Source organism: Oryzias latipes, chromosome 13, assembly GCF_002234675.1.
Source record: "Oryzias latipes chromosome 13, ASM223467v1".
NCBI lineage: Eukaryota > Metazoa > Chordata > Actinopteri > Beloniformes > Adrianichthyidae > Oryzias > Oryzias latipes.
In genome coordinates, this window is record NC_019871.2 from 8,755,420 (window position 1) to 8,776,262 (window position 20,843).

Here is a 20,843-nt window from a genome sequence, read left to right on the forward strand (position 1 = left end):
CTATTATGATGCATTCACTTTTGGATCCATGAACATCTTCTGGATCAAAACTGTACGTAAAATAAGTAAAATAAGTTAATAACTTGTTAGCCAAGCATCCTTCTTTTTTTAGACTTGAAGCATACAAGTGTCAGAAGTCTGAACTCTGTCTCCCTTTTTGGTCACCAGCGGGAATCGTCTCCATGGTTCTGAATGTACTTCATCTCCCAGCAACCCTAGCAAACAGTTTCTGGATGCCACACACCTGAATTTCATCTGTAATAACTCACAGTATACTGAAGCACTTCACTGAGCCTTACTCAGTGCGAAGTATTGCTTTTGCGTGCCATTACCGAGCGTTCTATTCGGACCTGATCTTCTGACCCTTGTAGCAGTGATAGAGAAGCCACAATTGACAGACAATAAGCTCTCTGTTCCGCTCTATTATGATGCATTCACTTTTGGATCCATGAACATCTTCTGGATCAAAACTGTACGACTGGATGGCTCCAATACCGCTTGCCACTTTGTTGCTCCTGCAATGCTAGGTTGAAGGTGTGAGGGTAATGAGCTATTTAATATATAACTCACTGTGTGAGGGGCGGTAAGATAGCAAAAATGTGTGCAACTAGATGGGGGATGGGGAGTGGACAGTCCTACTCAAAACTCAAAGGAAAAATTCTCCCGCCGCTCTGCAGTAACTATGTCATAGAAAATGACAGTTTTTTTTTGTTTTTGGCCAAAACAGCATAATCATAAATAAAAGACCACTGGGAAAACTTCTACAAAAGATCAAATAATGATCAGAGTGGGGCTTTAAACTTTCAATTTAAAAGAGGAAAATAATACAATTTTACTGTTATCAATAAGAAGTAGATGAATTAACTGGTTTGGTAGTCTTGCTTTGCATTTGGAGATGAGAAAGGCTACTAATAATATTAAAATAAGTTAATAACTTGTTAGCTAAGCATCCTTTTTTTTTAAGACTTGAAGCATACAAGTGTCAGAAGTCTGAACCTTGTCTCCCTTTTTGGTCACCAGCGGGAATCGTCTCCATGGTTCTGAATGTACTTCATCTCCCAGCAACCCTAGCAAACAGTTTCTGGATGCCACACACCTGACTTTCATCTGTAATAACTCACAGTATACTGAAGCACTTCACTGAGCCTTACTCAGTGCGAAGTATGGCTTTTGCGTGCCATTACCGAGCGTTCTATTCGGACCTGATCTTCTGACCCTCTTCTGTTTCTGACTCTGTTTGCTTGCCGCCTGCCCGAATCTCGCCTGGATCCTGACTAGGGATGGGTATCGTTAAGGTTTTAACGGTACTACTACTTTTATCGATACTGCTTATCGATCCGGTATTTTAGCGGTACTCTTATCGATACTTTTTGAGGACGAAAAATAAATAAATAAATAACAAATTAAGAACATAAAGCGTTTTATTTACTCATTATGCAACAACAGTGTTTTTTTAACAAAAAATTTTACTTTATACATGAGAATGTTCCAGACAGGATATTCATTTTAATTATTTAATCCAATTATTTTTATTCTTTATGAGCGTGATGTTTCCTTTGATCCTTTGTCCATTTTCCACAACCTTGAATAGATTTTTCTGTCTGTCAAACACCCAGAGTTAAGTTAAGTTAAGTGAGATTATGGAAACAAATTCACTTTGATGCAGACTCCTTTCTATTTATTTATTTTTGTTTAAATCCAGTAAACCCAATAAATTATATTAATTTTATGGATGACAACTATCATTAGTCATTAATTATTATTAAGTATTAGGAAGCAGCTGATAGTTTGTCACGGGTCTGGAATCATAACCGGTGAATCTAAGCCCCGCCTCTCTACCTGTTTGTTTTGTGTAGAACACGCCGCCCCAGCGTGTTCTACACAAAACAGCGCAACATACGGTCATTGTAGCAGCAAGGTGACAGCATGGTAGGGGCTCCTTGATGCAAACTTCATTAATTTTACGCAGAAATGGGTGTTCTTAGTCTAGGGCGCTCACGTGTCCCCTACGAGATCGCCACTGACTGTGTGTGCGCTGCCTTGTCTTGTGTGTGTGCGCGCGCGGCGCGTGCTGTCTGAACAACAGCCCCGCCCCCCTTGCACATAAATAGACAGACAGAGCTCTCCGCTTCAACGAGAATACCGAAATTAATATCATCATTAATTAACGGAAAATTGACTGACTTGGTGAGTTAAATATGGCAGATAACGCTTGTGGGACACAAAAAAAGAAAAGACAAAATAACTTCTCCAGTACCGATAGCAGAACCATTCAGCCAGGTCAGATCTTAACGATACTGCGGTCTTGAAGGATGTGGCCCCGGGGCTGGTTCAATACCGGGGCACGGTACCAATCCCTAATCCTGACTACCCCAGTCTCTTTTCTGATGCTCCCATGCTCGTTACTGACCTCTGCCTGCCTGACCCTGATTTAGCTTTGTGGACTTCTGGCTGAGCTAATAAACCTGCTGCAAATCGAACCACCTGTCTGCTTGTTTTGTGACAACAAGAGGTTGCACACAGTAATGGTCTTCGTATAAAGCTCTAAAACACACGCTGTAATGGTGCCAGATAATTCACCAGGATTTGTAAAATCGATGACTAAAACGTAAAAGACATTCTGAAAGAAAGATTTTGAAAAGACATTAAAACTCAAACCCTACAGAAAACCTTTTGCTCACTCATCAAATAATAACCGGCAGCTGTAAATTCTTAAAGAAAAAGCAAATAAGGTCTGTGAAAGTGTAGATTCTCTAGCCATAGACAACCAAAATCATCTGCTTCAGAAAATGTTCTGTTTCTCATTGATATGACAAAACAGGAAGTTGTGCATGATCAACACAGCCACAGGTTTTACCGTGAGGTGTGAACTAACATAATGTGATTGAAATTCCTATTAATTCAGAGCACAAAACACTACATGCTGGAGTCATCGCAATCACAAAGGAGCCAAAAGCCCCACTTCCCACTTTTTTCCCCCCCTCTGTTTCAAACCACAAATCAAAACAACATGTTTTGCCTGAACGTATTTCTTATCTTATAAGCATTTTTGCGTGCAGAATAACAATCAAGCCAGCATCAAAACTGCTGCCAATTAATGATCCTCAAATCATTTTACCACACTAGACTGAAATGCTCGAATGCTGATGTGTGCCATCGGAATGGACTGGCATTAATTTAAAAACACTGCCAGAAAGACAAATAGCATTTCCTTCAAATTAGTATGGGACTGAACGCACCAGTGAAGATGCTTTTTAACCCGTTTAGATCTGAGGCAACTGTGTGGTTTCCATAGAGAGGTGCAGCCTTTTCCACTGTCACATAGAAAAATATATTATCTAATCTAACACTTTTCAAGTGGTTTACTTGCAATAAGAACTTTTAATGGGATCTTAAAGAAATGACTGTGTGACCTTAACATTTCCATAATGTCTACCACATTTCTATTTTAATGTACAGAAATGTTTAAGCTACAAATGTATAAGGCCTGGAAAGTTTTTCCATTCAAAAGCACAATGCTTAAATCCCACTATGGAAACTAAAAAGGAATGAGGGAACATTTGATGTAAAAGGTAAAAGATGCATGCAAATTATTATTATTTTAAAGCTGCACATTTTAGGAATTCAGCTTTACCAGGACCCAAAATAAAATGACAAATTCTACATACGAGCTTTATCTACACATGCATGATTCCCCGCTGTGTGCTTATTTCAGTTTCACTATAGCTACAACAAATGTTGGAGCATATTTAGCATTACGCAAGCGCAGGGCGCTTATTTTACACTGTGGTGTTTGTTCCACAATGCAATTCTAAGAGACTAATTTGTTCAGCAGGTGTGAAAGGTCACCTGAGCTCCGACGTGGAGCGAACAAAATAACTCTGGTCTAACTGGAGATGATGGCGTCTGGTTGTTTGGAACCAGCGTGATTGCAGGTGGACTTTCAAACGGACTAAAGAAAGTAGAAAGTAAACTAAGCCTCCAAATGGTGATGAAAACCAAGCCAAGCAAAAAAGGTCAAATGTTCGAATGCCTCAAATGACCACTAGAGGTTAATTTGACAGGGGAGCAATTTCCATGGACTTTCATGTAAAAAAATTAATGAATAAAAATCCCGATTTACAGCAAAACTGCACAGCTTGTTGCAGGTCTTTTTTAAACCCAGGTTTTGAAAGAGCTCAAACTTGTGCATGTCTTGCGTTTTTTGATTAGCAAGTAGGTTGACCCCAAAAAAGTGACTTTCCCTTCCTGTCCAAGGGTGTCGTTACAGAATAATAAGTCCACTCTGTATATGTCATAGAAGAAAGAACATTGTTTTTTGAATTGTTTAAAACAGTAACCTATTAAAAACAAGAACAAGTATAAGTTCTTAGAAAATAAGATAAATAAAATTATGTTCGCACTTAAGATAAACCATCATAGTTATTGTGGTGAATTGAGAAGACAGAGTCGTTGAATATTGCATAATATTTGGAGCATTATATTTTTATTTTTCTGCGTATTTGCGTGATGTTTCCAGGTACTTGTCTGGGTCAAAACAAAACAAACCAAACGAAAGAGTTTGCATCTGAACCCAGTTTGCCAGATTATTCTGGAGTGAAAATGCCTTTAGAGAAAAAAGGAGAAATAAGGAGCGTCTCTGAAAAACTAAGTTTCATTGAATTATTTTCATCCTGATCTGATTTAAGGCCATACATTATAAAGAGAGATGACTCCCAAGCTTAAAACTAAAAATAAGATTACAAAAAAAAAAAGAATAAAAACAACAAAAAAACATGCAACATAACTCTTTGAGTAAAGTGAATGTTGCTAAGGGGGTGATTTATTTTTGTGGATTACATTTAATTGTGGAAAACACACCCAGGAATTATTTGGTTTAATTGTTTTTCGTGTCAGTGCACTGGCTTGTGCTGAAAAGCATATGAAAGCAATACCACAGAAGGTTGCAGCTTATTTTCTAAATGCTGGGGATGCTAAAACTCTGCCTTAGGATCCTTCGCCTTAGGCTGATCTGCTGCCAGTCTCTTGCTGTGAAACATTCATTAAATGTTGCTCCTGTTCCACTTCCCGTGAATGCTGGGAAATCAAAGCGATCCTGACAACAGAACAAATACTCACGCACTGTGTAGGCCCTTTGCTCAGAGTGGTGGCACAGTGTTGGGCATTCAGCGAGTCCTCTGGCTCAGTGCACAATTCCGGTGCGGCAGTGAGATGGGGTCCTTTCCCACTGTCCCAGATATACAAAGCAATCTGCAATAACGCAGTTTCATTTAGTAAAGTTTATTAGCTGAGGCAGAATAAAATCTTAAAGAGATTATCTATGATTTTTTAAGCAAATAAAGATTCCCTCGGATAGCAAAATCCCACTAAGCATATTTATGTGATGCAATTTCAGGAAAATTGAACCTGGATTGACATCGTTATATACCAAAATATTCCTATATCTCTTTACAAATAAGTAACTTTTTCAATTTGAGAGTCTTTAAGATTAGACACATCTCATCTTCGAAAGAATAACCTTTTCCAGGCAGAGGGGAATTTTCTGTTTACTCAACTAAATCCCCATATGCCTGAATTCAGGAGATAAAATAGAAGCCTCTGTTTTGTACCTTAAAAATTCTCCAAAGTAATGAGATATATCTTCAAGGTTAAATGGTGTTTATGCTATACTCTTTAAAAAATACATCATACTAAAACATGAGGTACATATTTAAAGAGGAGAACCAAAAAAAGCTATAAAACAGAAAAAAAAATATTAATAAAATGGAAAACAAATCCTGCCAATGAAACTTGGATATCATCTCACCTCATGTTTCAGGTCAATGGTGAAGTCAGACTTCAGTGGCTCATCTCTCACTTTGTTCGCCAGCCTAAAATAGCAAGTTGCCATTAGGTCAAAGCCTGTTTGCTAAGTCCTTCATGGCAGAAAATGAATGACTCGTGTTAGAATGAGATGTAGTGTTCAGACTCACCGAACTACCAAGGGCATGCTTAAAGCCCAAGCAGCAGCAAAGTCTGGGTATTTAAAGATGGAAGGGTTCTCTGCAAAGGCGTAGTGATGGATGATGGTCGACTCCTTATCAAAGAGCGGCTTTCCGACAAACCACTCCTGATAAATGTGATTGAGACAAAAAGAAGCGCAATATATTAAAGCATCTGAGTTTCTGTAATAATTCAGGAGTCTTCACAATGCAGCTTGCAGGTTTTCTTTGAAATTATTGGCTGTGACTGGGTTTGCTACCTGCTGAGGAAATAATGAGATTCTTCTAAGAGTATAACGATGAAAGACACCAGTGCAGCAACAACATCTATCGTTTGACATATCTGGAGTTAAGAATAGATAGATATAAGTGATAAAAAAAAATTAATCCAAGAGTCAGAGTGTCTGCCACTTCAAAAAACTGTCAAACATCATGATTCGTGGTGCAGTAGGGCTAAAGGTTTGTAGGTTTTTCACATGGTGGAAAAGTTTTAATAAAATAAAGGAAATTGTCACATGAATTCCCACTATTCCTTGTGGTTCATTAATGAAAAATATAGAAAAAAAAATCTCACCAGAGCCACACATACATGTTAAAATGTAAAGTTTGAAGAAAGACATTAAATTAGAATAAAACTATAAAATGCATAGTAAATCAAATAATTATGATATTGATTCATCAGCCTATAACACCATATTCCAGTCTTTAGTAGTGGTGGTGGTGTTTCCTAGTGTGCATAAGTTTCCTTATATTTTGAGGTTCTTAATAATGACTTTCAGCTCTTACCCATCTTTGCTGGAATAAAAAAGTTACTATTTTTATCCTAAAGAACATTATCACTTTTGTCACCTTTTCTTATTCAGGTTTCTTGCTGGTGAAGCTGCAAAGATCAACATCAAATAATTGAATAGGTTAGTTCAAAAGGGGCCCAGGTCCACATTTTTCAAAATAGAGATATTATATGTTCTATGATCTTCAAGGGAAAAGCTATCTTATTATGTGCAAAAAAGTCCCAAGTCTGTTGTAATGTATTGACTATGCTTGACATTTAAAATGCATTAAGTGCAAAATTCCTTAACTTGGGCCTCTCTTGCATCGGTTTTGTTTTATCCCATAGATGGCAGCACTAGCTATACAATATGGCAGCGCCCCAAGAAGGGCCAAAGTCCAGAGACTTTAGTTTGCTGGTCCTCTGAAATTATAAAAGTGAAGAACTTCATATTATAGCATTTGTAAGCTATAAACTGGTGCTAAATCTGGGTAAAGTATATATCCTTTGGTGTAGCCTCCCTTTAAGCTATGCAATTAAAATCATTTCCTGGAAAAACAAACCTCTTGGACTTGGGATCCTCTTGAACTAACCGATTCAAATGTTTCTTGTATTTTAGATTCACAGCAACAACAACAAGCAACAAACAAATTAGAGCATACGGTAACTGTAAAACATGAAAGAAAACAAAAATATTCCAGTTATTTTAAATGTTTTTAATCAAAATTACTAATCAAATAGGTAAATATTATGGAAGCGATTCTGTAGCATAATTAAAAATAAAAGTCAAAACCAGAAATGCTTTTTCATTTTCAATTATTCAATTGAATAATGCAACAATGTTTGCAGGGTGGATGTTAAAATAAAAATGCAATCCCCTCTTTGCATTTTCGTTTTAATTATGACACAGAATAAGTGGTTTTTAAGTAGAAATGACAAATCATTTTGAAGGATTGCTTTTTAATTTTAATTTTGAGTCATTTGATGCAGCTTCATTTAGAAAATGAAAAAGCATTTCTATTAATCCATTTTAATTGTCAAACTAGACATTTCTAAAGGAATTTTGCTACACGTTTACCAGAGAACTTTTTGAAAATGAAATGTCAAATAGCCTTTTCATTATCATTCTAATTAAGTGAAGGAACAAGCGGTGTTGACGAAAAAAATGACAAAGCATTTTGTTGGATTGCTTTTTCATTTTAATTCTGAGTCAAAAAATGCAGGTTCATTTTGAAAATGAAAAAGCATTTCTGGTTTTGACTTTTATTTTTAATTATGCTACAGAATCGCTTCCATAAAATATACCATGATAAATGTGATTACTATTAATCCTAATTTGATAATAAACAATATATTTTTGCTGGATGAGGGACATTATTTTGAAACTCAACCAAGCCTGTCCATACATATAGAAAATATGACTTCATGAATAGAAAAACAGGCTTTATAAATAGGTTTTTCTGTAAGGCATGTTGGATTAGTGCGGAACGACCCATTGCTGCAAATGAGGCAGAAAAACATGAAATTCCAGTTTTTACCGAAGGTGATAACGATGGGAACGGGGGATTTTGTCTTCTTTAATAAATGAGTACTAGATTGAAATGAAGGTTTATTAAAAATGCACACTTACTTTAGTTTTGTCAAATTTTGACAGGACTTTGACAAAAGCAGGCATCTTGATGTTAGTTTCCTCTTCAAGGAACACCAGCCAGGATGAGTTTTTTACAAAGGAGCGAGAGAACCTGGGGAGACACAAATATAAAGCAAGAGGTAAACAACAGCAAGGACAAACTGGTAGCACTATCAAGAGAAATAAAAAGAAAACAAGAAACTAGTTTTAAGATTCCCAGTTCCCTCAGTTCCCATGCTTAAATGTCCTTGGGCAAGTCACTGACCAAACTGCTGCCAAAAGTGTTTCTCATTTGCAAGTGGCCATAGCATAAAGTGCCTGATAAATTAATATAATGTAAAATTATGCACGTCTCTAAAACAATCAGCGAACAGACTGGAGCTCAGAAAGCGTGCAGACAGCTGTAGCTAGTACAGTGTCATGCTGTCCATTCTGCAGATTAACTGCACTAATAGGCTGCTTGCTGCCCTTACAAGCACATTACTGCACTGTTTATCATTATTAAAAACAATCAGTCCCGTTTTAATGTTGAAGACAAAACTTTGGAAATCTTTGTGTTGACCACATCATTAATCCCCACAAGTTTACTTGACCTTAACGGCGAAAAGATACTCACTCAGGCAGCAGAGGGAGGATGCTCCAATCTCCGTCATTATCTGACAGACTGTGAAGAAGCAAAACCACCGGTGGTTTCTGGAAGATAAACCCCACGAGACAGAGATTGATTCAATAACTGATCAATGGCCAGTCAAATCTAAAGATAATTAAAGCTGTCGGCAGAACTGAAGGGCCTTCTCCATCTCGCATAGCCTCATCACACACCTGTGTTACAATCAAGGAAGAATTTAAAGTTTCAAGGACAATAGTTTACGTTCAGCTACCATCGTTTAGTTTATTGATAACAGCACAAATACAGAGCATGTAATATCCTATGATAAAGCTGAGTGATCAAGCAAAATTAGTTTTTGTTGGATGGGACTTAAACTGCACTATGATGCATTTAAAAAGGAGAAAATTAAATATAATACAACCGATAAAAGGATGGTATAGAGTCTGTTAGAAAGTTGGCGAGCCATAAGTTACACAGGGTGATACTGTGTTCCCACCGGCCCTGTTAACGCGCATCAAAGCAACCACTTCCGATTAAAAGTCTAAGTGAACGTGCGTATGAGCGTGTTTTGGGCTTCCGCCTTTAAAACTCTCATGTTTACGCATAGCTGGGCAAGTTTTTGAATCAGTTTTTGGGGTCTACATACAAAACGCAAGCCATTGAAGACAGGTCAAAAGATAAACCAGTTGAACTTAAACCAATCAGGGACTATGATTTGGTAGTGACGTATGGGTGGCATCGTTCTTAATTCACAGAAGTGCCATCGGTTTGAAAATCGATCACGGAGAGGAAATTAACAATAGGAGATTTGTCCAGCTGGAATTCTTTGACACCAGGTTTTTTAAATATTGGAATAGAACTGTGAAAGACAAATCCTGAAGCAAGATTGGCGAGATTTGCACCGCTTCAACATTTTGCATGGAGCCTCTTCTAGCTGTGAGTACATTCATGTTGTGTATGTTCAGACGGATGCATTGAGCACATTTCTCGGTCGTGCACAGCTGTTGATTCACATTCACATCTGTGATTGCAGCACCTGCTCAGAAAGGACAAAATGCTTGCTTGTGTGTGTGTCTTTAGAAGAATTACAACACAAAGATGTTGACTGTCAACACTTCGAGGCGGACCGAAAAGTCTAGTTCAATAAGATGAAACCTTCAAGGTGTCATGCTGGAAGTGAAAGCAGCAGAAGGCAGCTCCTTTAAAAAACACAAAGTTTTTTCTGTCTTCAAATGCTTCCTTGTTGAAATTTTATATAAACCCCCTAACTGAAAAACAAAAGGTTTACACCAAACTACTTGAAACTTGATTCAGAGAAGAAAAACAAAAGCCAAAGGGGATTAGATTTGTAAAAACAATTGATTGTTGAATTCATTGATTCTCTCAGTAGGAAGCCTGAAGTTGTGCATTGAAGCACAGCTGTTTGCTTGTAGAAAAGGCATTTTAGTTAATAAAGCAAAATCATCTCCACAGCAAGTCAGCAGAGAAACTAAAGACAGACACTTTGAGCACAGTGTGGAGTCAAACATTTTCTTTTTTGTGTCATTACAAGACAATTTTTTATTAATGGTTGGCAGTGGAAAGTCTTTGGAAAGTTAAGAACTAATTTGAATGGAGGGGAGCTAGTCAACAAATAAATAGAACGTAGTTTTTACGGTTGAAAATCTGCTCGGATGAAAATTGTGTTATTTGTGCGTTTAAAATGCTTGTAGGATTTATTCTGATGCTGGAGGGCATAGAGAAAGAAAATTAAGCTTTATTTTGCATTCCTGGGCATTTCCTTATTCTTCTGTCTTTATTTCTCTACGCCAAAGGTCCCGCCCACAACTCGGAAGGAAATTTCTAATGAACTGACGCTCTGCAGAAAAAGTTTACCGATTTTGGTTAAAAACGGCATAATCATAATTAAAAGACTAATGAGAACATTTTGAAAATAGCTCAAAAGATGATCAGAGTGGGGATTTTAAATAACTTTTAACTTAAAATTTCACAGTGGACTTTCAAACACTCACTTTTGAATCACAGACATTATTGGATTGGATCTTTGCAGTGTGCAAATCCAGTCTGTCGATAAAGCGCATTTCCACCGTAGCACTGAGGGAAGAGATTTTCACAATGGAGGGCACCAAACAAATAAACACTTAATTCCACTCAATGAAGGTCGTAATCCATCTGTGAACTCTACTTCTACTAAACACATTTGTCTTTTTGCAGGTCGTTCATATAAATATGGCCTTTTTTATTTTGTTTTACATTAACCTTGAAGCTCAGTTTTTTCTAATCATAGCTTATTTGGAGGTAAAAGCCATTAAACTTGTTCAACTAGGCACACTCATTTAAAAATAAAATAACAAGTGGCTTTTTAAATGAATAATAATAACATTATAAATAATAAAAATAATTGAAGAAAAAATAATGAAACTTTAAATATAAAACTGAAGATGGTAGGTCAGACATAAACTAACTAAAGTGTCTAATACAAAACAAGACAAAGACACCAATCAGTTTAGGATCAACCAACGTTTACAGCTTTAGAAAAATAAACATTTCACAACGTCCACAATGTTTTTTTGTGGTCTACAAGGGTAGAATAAGACTTCTGCCCGATGCCCCCAGATGTAATAGTACCGGCAATATATTTGTTGGTGTCAAAGTACCCCCTTGCCTTGTGCTTTAATGCCTACTTATGCATAAATGAATGAGCGAGACTCCACTTGTGTCTGACTGTTGTATTTCCTCAATAAATGTGAGTCCAAAACATAGTTTATATACATTGTGGAGCCATTGGTGCACATCATTTAGACTTTTGAAGAAATTGATCTTTTTTTTAAAAAATTTTTCTTTAGTTGCCTCTAATTTTTTATGCTTTAGTTATCTCTGTGTAACTCTAGAAAAGATGAAAGAAAATATACCTAACAAAGAGCCAAATGTTTCTTTGAACATTTGAAGAGGCAAACACGTAATTATGAAACAAAATGGAGATAAGGGAAAAAGAAAAATGGTTCTAAAAACGTATTTTAATGCAACTTTGATTAAGTAATAACTCCAGAGTCGAATTAAGCACTAAATTAATAATTACTGTTATAAATAAAGCTGAAAATGAAGCAGCGCATCGATTCATTTTCATATAGTGGAGCTCCAGCCTGCCGTGCCACAGGCAAGCAATCATCCCAGACAGACACATTCTGCACCAATACAGTAGATTTCATGTTTTCCTCACATCAAAGGGTCTATTTACAAGCACAGTGCTACTCTGAAATGGAAAAAAACCCCAAAAAAATCAGATTTCAGGATGTTTAGATATTTATTTTCTGGTGTGATCGGTGGCGCAGATTAACAGATCAGAGAGATTAATTCTCGTCTTTTGGTTCTGCTTCTGTTACTGCCACTGTCACAGCTTATAAGAGGAACTATCCCTGAAAACAAGCACAGCCTGTTCCAAGTGCACAGCCCCAAGAGAAAGAAAGAAAATGTGCCTAGGAAGGGGACCAAGAATTTATATAAAGATTGACTGTGTTTAGATGTTAGGAAAACAAATCAGAGCTGCTCAACCTCCTGTGTTTTTTCTTTTTTAACAACATGGCCCACTCTTTATTCTGAACAGACATATGGTTCTGTAGAGTATCTGTGTGATTTAAGCGTCCACCCAAACTCTGCTTACATGCATTTATCCCTGTGTGCCAGGTTTGTCTGCTCCAACCCAATTAGCTCAGAGTTTAGGCTTTAAGATTCACTCGGTGACATATCTATCATATTTTATTAAACAGCTTTGCTCGATATTCACAGCACCCATCTCACTTACGGAGAATAACACAGAAAAGTTTGTGGGAAAAAAGTTGGGTGTTGGGATTGAAAATGATTTTTCTTTTCTTTTTTTGCTGGTAGCTTTAAACACAGACCAGCATTGTTCTGTTAGGAAACCGTCAGCGTGCAGCAGGAGGACTCTAGTTTGGAAGTTGAGAACAAACTCCCAATCGATCAAGACTGCAAGAAGCGGGTTTGTGGAGACATGAATGGGATAGGGGAGAAAAAGAAGCTCCAGTCACAAGTCACACAAATGGTTAAAGATGAGCCAATACAAGGCCAGTTCAAAAAAAAAAATCCCACTGATGTTCAAAGAAGCATAAAAAGACAACCACTGCTGCTGCTTCTTTCTTTGTAAACCCACTGCAGACTTAAACACTGGTTGAATGTGTTTAAAATTTACAACACATCACAAAGCTTTGTGTTGTCATACCATACAAAAGTATGTGTGAGGGATGTGAAAAGCTCAGAGAAGATCAAAGTTTACGTTGGACAAGAAAAGTAAATATATATGCTGTTGATATAAAGTCAACAGCGCATTCTGTACTGCACCCTGATTGGCTGTAGACAATTGTCAGTCAATGTCCTCTGTGCTGTGTCTCCGGTAAAGAATGTGCTCAAATTGCCAAATCAACATAAATCTTTGTTTTTGTTTTATAAAACTATTTATAAAAGGTTTGAACTTTGAGACTTAAAGCTTTTGACTTTTTTTATTTTACTCAAAACTATTGTTAAATTGTTCAAAAACGACAAAGTGCGCTTTGAATGAAGTAATTTAAGGTAGCAGCATGTTTGCCAAAAAAAGAAAAAGTATAATAATAATAATAATAATAATGGATTGGATTTATCTGCGCTTTTCAAGACACTCAAAGCGCTTACAGTGTGTCCATTATTCATTCACTCCTCATTCATACTTGGTGACGGTAAGCTACGGTTGTAGCCACAGCTGCCCTGGGGCAGACTGACAGAGGCGTATACATCAGTGTTGTCCAACAGTGCTTAAGTGCTCTAATGTGTTTGGCTCTGACCATCAACAACTCAGATCCCATTGACACAGTTAGAAAGCAGATATGCAGATTGACTGTTCCCTTTGAGGAGAAAGTGAATCTGGAAAACTTAGCCAATGAATTGGTGCCATAAGCAAATTTAACTCTAGACTTACTAAAGTGGATTGGACTTGTTGATTGACGAAAACTCTGTCAATATAATGACAATTGGGCCGGACAAACTAAAGTTTGATGCTCTGTTGGGTTCACCAATAGGGGCTGTCCACGGGTTAATCAAAACGACTGGCCCCTAACAAAAAATTAGATTAAACTGGATCAATTTTTTTTTTTTTAATGGCCTCATCATTTTCATGAAAAGAAAATAAAGCATTAGACATAAAAAAATTCATTAAAAGTGACTTAAAATGTATTCATTTTTTGTGTAAAATGGGATTTTTAGCCAGCACCCAAGGAACACGGCCGCCCTTGAAAGGGCCTGGTACCCCCTACCAGGGATGGGGTAGGGGACAGATGGTCTGAGGTCCCACCTTCCTTGAATAGTGTATGTGTGTGTGTTTGTGAGCATGTGTATGTGCGTGCGTGTATGTGTGTTGGACATTTTTGTATGTATATTTTTGAGGGGTAAAGGGTTTGTGTACTAAGGGGGTGCAATTAAAATGGCGGGTAGGGCACTGAGAGGACATCTCCTGATTAGTCACAGTGATGTCCCATCACCCTCCCCACCAAATGGCCCTAAATGTCTAAGGTGCAGTTAAAATTGGCGGGTAGGGCGCTGAAAGGACATCTGCTGCTTGCTGGCAGTGATGCCCAAGCGCCCCCCCCCTACCAAGGGTCCTACAGGTGTAATTAAAACCGAGGGGGGGGGGTTCCCATACGACAATCATTATCAAACATTATCAATATTAAAGTTATCTGCATTCTTTTAATTCAGAGAAACAACACTACTTTAAAAAACTGACGATCTAAGAATAAATTCTACAATTCAACTATTAGCTATTTTAATCAACTAAAGGGAATATCGTTATTTAGCCAAAATAAATCATTTGCAATTATTACTTTATCTTGTTGAAAAATATTTATTATTAAAAAGCAAAAAATCAAATTATGAAGACATTTTGATATTTAAAACGTATGTATTTCTAAAAACTGACTACTATTTAAAGGTAATTTTTTGAATGTCTACCATAGATCTTATACTATCTGTTAGAAAAGGCCAGACTTTCTGTCAGCAGCATTACTAAATCACCCTCTTCAATGTGACAACAAGAGCTTCCCAAGCCAACTGAGAGACAAAATGTTTCCAGTCTTTTCTGGCTCTCTTCCTGGTCTTCCCTGTCTAATGTGCACTTTATCTTATTTTGCAGGTGTCCGTTCAATTCTCCTTGCTGTATCACAAAAGGGGAGTGCAGTTTTCCTTCAGGGGAAGACTTTTTTTGTTGTTGCATACATTTGCTATTTTATTTTCAATAAAAAGAACAGCTTAAATCTTCTTCCTCCATTCACTCGCAATCCTTATTTACTCCTCTCCTCATCTTCCTGCACCGTATTTCAAGCCTTTGGCTCGAAGTTCATCTTTAAACCACAGAAGGCACTCTGCATGAGAACCACGGCCTCATTTAGAGGTGCTCATTCAAATCGCTCCCACTGAAGTTGGAAGCCTTTGAAGTCGACCACATGCAAAAAGCAAACATCCAATTCCGAACCACTTGGGAGATGAAAATCAGCAAGACACCGAAGGTTTGCTCTCGTCCAACAGACCAGACCTACACTGTCAGGGTTTCCATCCCAATAAAGCAAAAACATTTTCTAATTTAAAAAAATGATTAGCAGCAAGATGTCAAATAGAGTCAAGACTGCGGCTTACTTTGAGCCACATGATTTAACTTCAAAACCTAATTCTACTTTAAATGTAGGACACAGTCAAGGGCATCATGACTGATCCTTCATGCCATTTTTCTGAATTATAATTTTTAAAAAAAACATGATTTTCATGTCTGTGAACAGTGACGTGCGGTGAGGTTGATGGCTGGTGAGGCACTGAATCCTCTGGAGTCAGATTTACAAGCAGCAGGTAACAGCATATAAGATACACACACGAAGATATTTGTCCTACAGAGAATATTTCTTTTATAGACATGGATAGAACACTCTTCTTGTGTATAAATTATTCATATGTACTGTAAACAAATTAAAGTATACAGATGTGTTCAGCACACAATTAATTTTGACCCTCAGTAACTATTTCTGGGATTTTTCTAACTTCAAACTTCGGTGCTTTAATCAGTGTTATCAAATGTTGTCTGTGAAAATGATCATAAACATAATTCTTTTAGGCCTAAAATTGAGTTTTTAAATACCTACATTTTTTTCCACTTACTCCCGTGTTTTTTTTTTTTTAAACAAAGATTGAAAACCATGTTTGGTCTCACTTTTTGAGTCCATACTCCAATTCTTCTCCACGAAAAGCTCTATGACCCTGTTGTAAAAGTCGAATTTATTTTCCTTAATGAGTCTCTGCTGTGCTGGAGAAAGACGTCTTCGGTCTGTTCTGTTTCTACTGCACCAGTGTTGCTATAAAGCAGCTGTCGGCTCACGTCTGCCCCCTGCTGGCGAGGCTCGCCCCACTGGCAGCCTTTTCTGCGGGCTTTCAGCACCGCTCTGACCGCATGTCTCTGCTAAAATTGAGGGCTTCAGTCAGACGTGAAGCGACGCGCTTCAGAGCCTCAGCCGGGGTTTAAGCTCTGTATGTGATCGCGCAACAGACAATTTTGGCGACTTTTTCACCTCAGCAACTGTGGAAAATGTGTTGAGTCATCGGAAAATGTATCTTTAACACGGAGCAGTGGAAAATAATATTTTCCATTTTATTACAATGACAGGTGAGGCCCAGCCTCACTTGCCTCATCTGACCGCACATCACTGTCTGTAAAGTGTCAACAGTGGCTACATGAACAAGATTGAAGCTACAAAACACATTTAGCACACAATGTTCACACTGGACAAGCAGGGAGGGGCCTCTTCTTTTTCTTGCGATTTGCGATCATGTCAAGAAAGTGGCTTTGGTTTATCTTTAGTTGAAAAAGAGTTTGTCAGGCTTGTCACCATATTAAGGTTCACCAGATAAACCACATGCATATGTCACTTCCAAATCCACTTCCCTGATTGGTCAAAGTACAATTCAGTTTAATTCGCAACATGCATTCAACAGCCATTCGTTTTGTACAAAGAAACTGAAAACAGTTGTTAAACTTGTGTCAACCTGAGAGTTTTAAACAAGGAAACCAGAAACATGTGTAGGGACGTTTACATGGACTTTTAATTGGAAGTGACCGATTGAAGGCGCGTTGCCAAGGGCGATGTGAACTTAGCTTTAGAGAGATCTTTGTCTTGTTGATGCAAAAAAAAAGAAGAAAAAAAATGAATATGAGGGTGAACAAGCGGTCTTTTGGGTGTCAAAGTAAGAACAGGAGTGGGAGGATCTTACCTTTGTGAGACTTTGTGCCTGCTGGAGCAAATGTGCTCGCCGTCTTTCTGCCTGCCTGACGTGGAAGGAGTTGCTCTGGCTCTGGATGATAAACACCAGCTCCCGCAGGTCTGGAATGAGGATGAAGGTGTGAGGTAATTAAAAGCACAAAACAGAGTCGGTGTCAAAGGCCAGAGGATCATAATCACATTAGCTGAGAAAATCTAGAAAACAAAGCTACTGCTTTGACTGCTTAGACTTATCTAGAACGTTCAACACAACCCTGATCTTTGGGCAAAACCACATGAGAACCCAGCACTCTATGACTGATTATATTTCCGAATAAAAGAAACCACCTACACATTTCACAGAAAAGGTTTTGTTAGTTGAGAATAATTAGTAGAGTTCAAGGAATAGAATCTTTCAGGGAGATATCCTTGAACCGTCACTAAAGTCCAAAAGGTTGCTAGGTAATTATCCTCTCTGGCTAACGTGTGGAGTTGTTTTTCCATTACGAAGCATTTAACTGATCATTTTATACAAAGGAAACTTGCAGCTAACTTCTAGAATCAAGAGCAAAGTGGGGAGAAGGTTTGCCTAAGAACAAGGAAACTCAAACTTTGGTGTTGTTTTTAACATGGACACAAACAAATACAAAACACACATGTGAGGTATCTTAGTCTTGAGGAGAGATCTCTGTGTATCAATCCCATTTCTCAAATTGGATAATGCACTTGGATGAATCAGATGATGCTTTTCAAATAACCTGATAAGTAAAAAAAAAAAAGATACAAATGAAAACTATGGTGTGGATTTTTGCAGACTTACTACAGTATGGGGTTAAATCAGGATTAGCTTAAAGTAAATGGAAAAACCACACTGTAAATTTAAATAATAGACATTGTGAATATAGTAAAAAGAAAATACAATTTTGAAAAAGGTTTTTGAATTTGAAAGTACACAAACTTTAAGTAAGTATTGGAAATTTAAAACATTAAATTAGAAATTTGAAAAAAATAAAAGTATGTTCTTAGAATTTTTTTATTTAAGTTTAATATATTTTTTTAATTCATCATTGTCTTCTTTTAAAATGTAATTTTTTTTCATTCAGTCTAATCAAATCAATCTTTATTTACGTAGCACTTTTCATACGTAATGTAATACAAAGGGCTCTACACCATAAAATTAACATAAAACAAGCACAATAATTAAAAAAACTATAACAACAACACTTTGATAAAAGCAATAAACAATGAAACAATAACACATTAAAATAGGAAATTTGTTAATAATCCAGTGTTTAATCTTAAAACGTAATAAAAAATAAAAAATTAATACGAATAATAAAATTAGCTAAAAAACAAGTTAGAAAAATGGTCCAAGCTAAAGTGATCCTAATTTGAGCCTAAAAACAGGGTTCAGTGTGAAACAAAAGTTGCAAACCACAGACCGCAATCTGAGACGATGAAATGTTATGTCAGATCCAACCAGTCATCCCTGATTAGAATGTTTTGCAGATCTATCCCCACTAAAGTGTCCCTTATCTTTGAGCTTAATGAGCAGCTATCTTCTCACTAGTGCTTGCTTCAAAGCCTGCAATTCAGGCTATTTTAAAGTGACAACATGATTAGATTCTATCCATTCTTAGGACAACAGCAGTGACAGGCTTTGTGAGGAATCACACCAACTTCACTAACAGCTTTGTGGAAGCCCTCAACTACTGTATGCAGACCAGTTTAAAACAAAACTTGAGGACATGGAGAATACTATTTAAAACACATACTAAGAATTCATTCAACTGTTCCCAACAGAACATTGAAATAGGTCTGGCTAAATCTCCACTCATGAGATGCATTGGCCATAATGTGATGGAAAGGCTTTTAAAGCTGTATCCAATATGAAGTAACTTCAAAATGTGGGTGGTTTCTCACTGAAGCTCGGGTCCTCTGAGCTTGAGGGTCTTGCACAGTATCTCAACTGTTCCTAGGACTGCCCTTTTCTGGACTGAGATGTCTGAGGTCTTTCCAATACACACACAAAAAACACACACACAGAATTCCCCCCATATTCGCTGGGGGTTATGGACCAGAGACATCTCTCGTACGGCGACCCCCCCCCCCCCCCCCCCGTGGCCGAAGAATGTCCTTACTCATCAAAAAACCTTCTGAAATATTTCTGATGCTTTGACAGAAATTCATTAAAGAACATTGGAATATTGCTCAGCATAAAGAGTTTTGTTTTTAATTTTTTTTTTTATTTGAGCAATAGACTGTACCATCGCGTACTTTACAACACACATTGGGCGTTTCACTCTGTCACTCTCAGCCTTAAAACCAGGAGTCTGTGCTTCCAATTGATGACACTTATTCTCTGTGATTATCTTCTTTAGCGTTTCAGGATATTTTCCAGCTGGTTCTTAGTCAGCTGATGCTATTTTTCCGTGCAGGGGCACAGACTTCAGTAGGTAGTGCTTCAGAAACCGGTGGAAATAGCTGTGAAATATTATTAAGCAGCCCGCAAGGACGCCAACGGGCCGGCGTGGTCTTCATCTCCGCTTCCCTCCTCCCTCGCAGCATCTTATATTAACTTTCCTACTACAAGTAGGCCACTTACTAATGATTTGTGTAATAAAATGCATCTTATGTTGAAAATTATCTTGTGTTTTTTTTCATTTTTGTAATTATTGCCCCCTAAGTAAAAGAAGTTTTTTTTATTTTCACTTCTGAAACTGTTACGTTTTCTCTTGCAAAATACATTTAAATCTCTGCAGACAAAACCAAAGGATGAAAAAAAAAAAAATCAGGCTGTAATTTAAGATGAACCAACGGTGTGATCACATGACCAGGGCTCGACATAGCCATTTGTCCGCTGGCCCGGTCCTGTTTTTCGAGCAGTGCGGACCACAAGACTTTACTTTTCACTTGTCCGCTCGGGCCACTAAAATATCTAACGGTTTATATATTCTTCACCTTTTTCAATAAAGTAAATTTTGCGAAAACGTGTAGATTAACCTCGTCTTCATAATTTAGTTTTTCTGCTAGTCCTGTGTTCAGACTTCAAGGGTTTCTATGGGAAACCTTTGATCACTTCTCCTTCTCTCCCGCCTGCGCGCGCGGGGCTTTCACTGCCGAGCACCACGCGGCACGCGCTCACTACTTTTTTTTTTTCAAACTTTATTGAATGTAACAATTCAATACAAAACAATGTTAAACAGCAACAACGAAGGCACAAGCCAGTGGGTTATCATTACATTTGATTATAAATCCGACACCGTCACTGAAGAGAGACTGAAGCATGTCAGAGATGTGGAAGACATGGCAGGAATAGATAGGAATATGTTGGATGGAGTAGTGGGTATAATTAGTAGTATGGACAGCAAGATATTTAATGAATGCATTGAAGATGAAACTGTATGCACTAAGCTTTAAGCTGAATGTCAAAGAATCAAAGGCAACTCCAAATACCTGAATCTCAGACTCAAATGCAGTAGAATGTTAAACTACTTAATTTTGTTTTTCTTTACAACACTGTAAGCAGTAAGTATTTCTAGTTAGCTGAATGATCTCAGTTAGACCTGCA

General features: G+C 37.5%; 1 protein-coding gene across 2 annotated transcripts in view; it reads right to left on the bottom strand.

The window, feature by feature from the left end:
* LOC101156344 (beta-1,3-glucosyltransferase) overlaps positions 1–20,843 on the bottom strand; it is a 79,393-nt gene that overhangs the window by 18,503 nt on the left and 40,047 nt on the right. For both annotated transcript variants that reach the window (XM_020708133.2, XM_004075301.4), the window contains exons 4-9: positions 17,286–17,395; positions 8,997–9,073; positions 8,381–8,492; positions 5,973–6,109; positions 5,807–5,870; positions 5,119–5,250 (exon numbers count right to left, since the gene is read on the bottom strand). In XM_020708133.2, the coding sequence (XP_020563792.1) occupies positions 5,119–5,250; positions 5,807–5,870; positions 5,973–6,109; positions 8,381–8,492; positions 8,997–9,073; positions 17,286–17,395 (632 nt within the window). The remainder of the gene's footprint in view (positions 1–5,118; positions 5,251–5,806; positions 5,871–5,972; positions 6,110–8,380; positions 8,493–8,996; positions 9,074–17,285; positions 17,396–20,843) is intronic.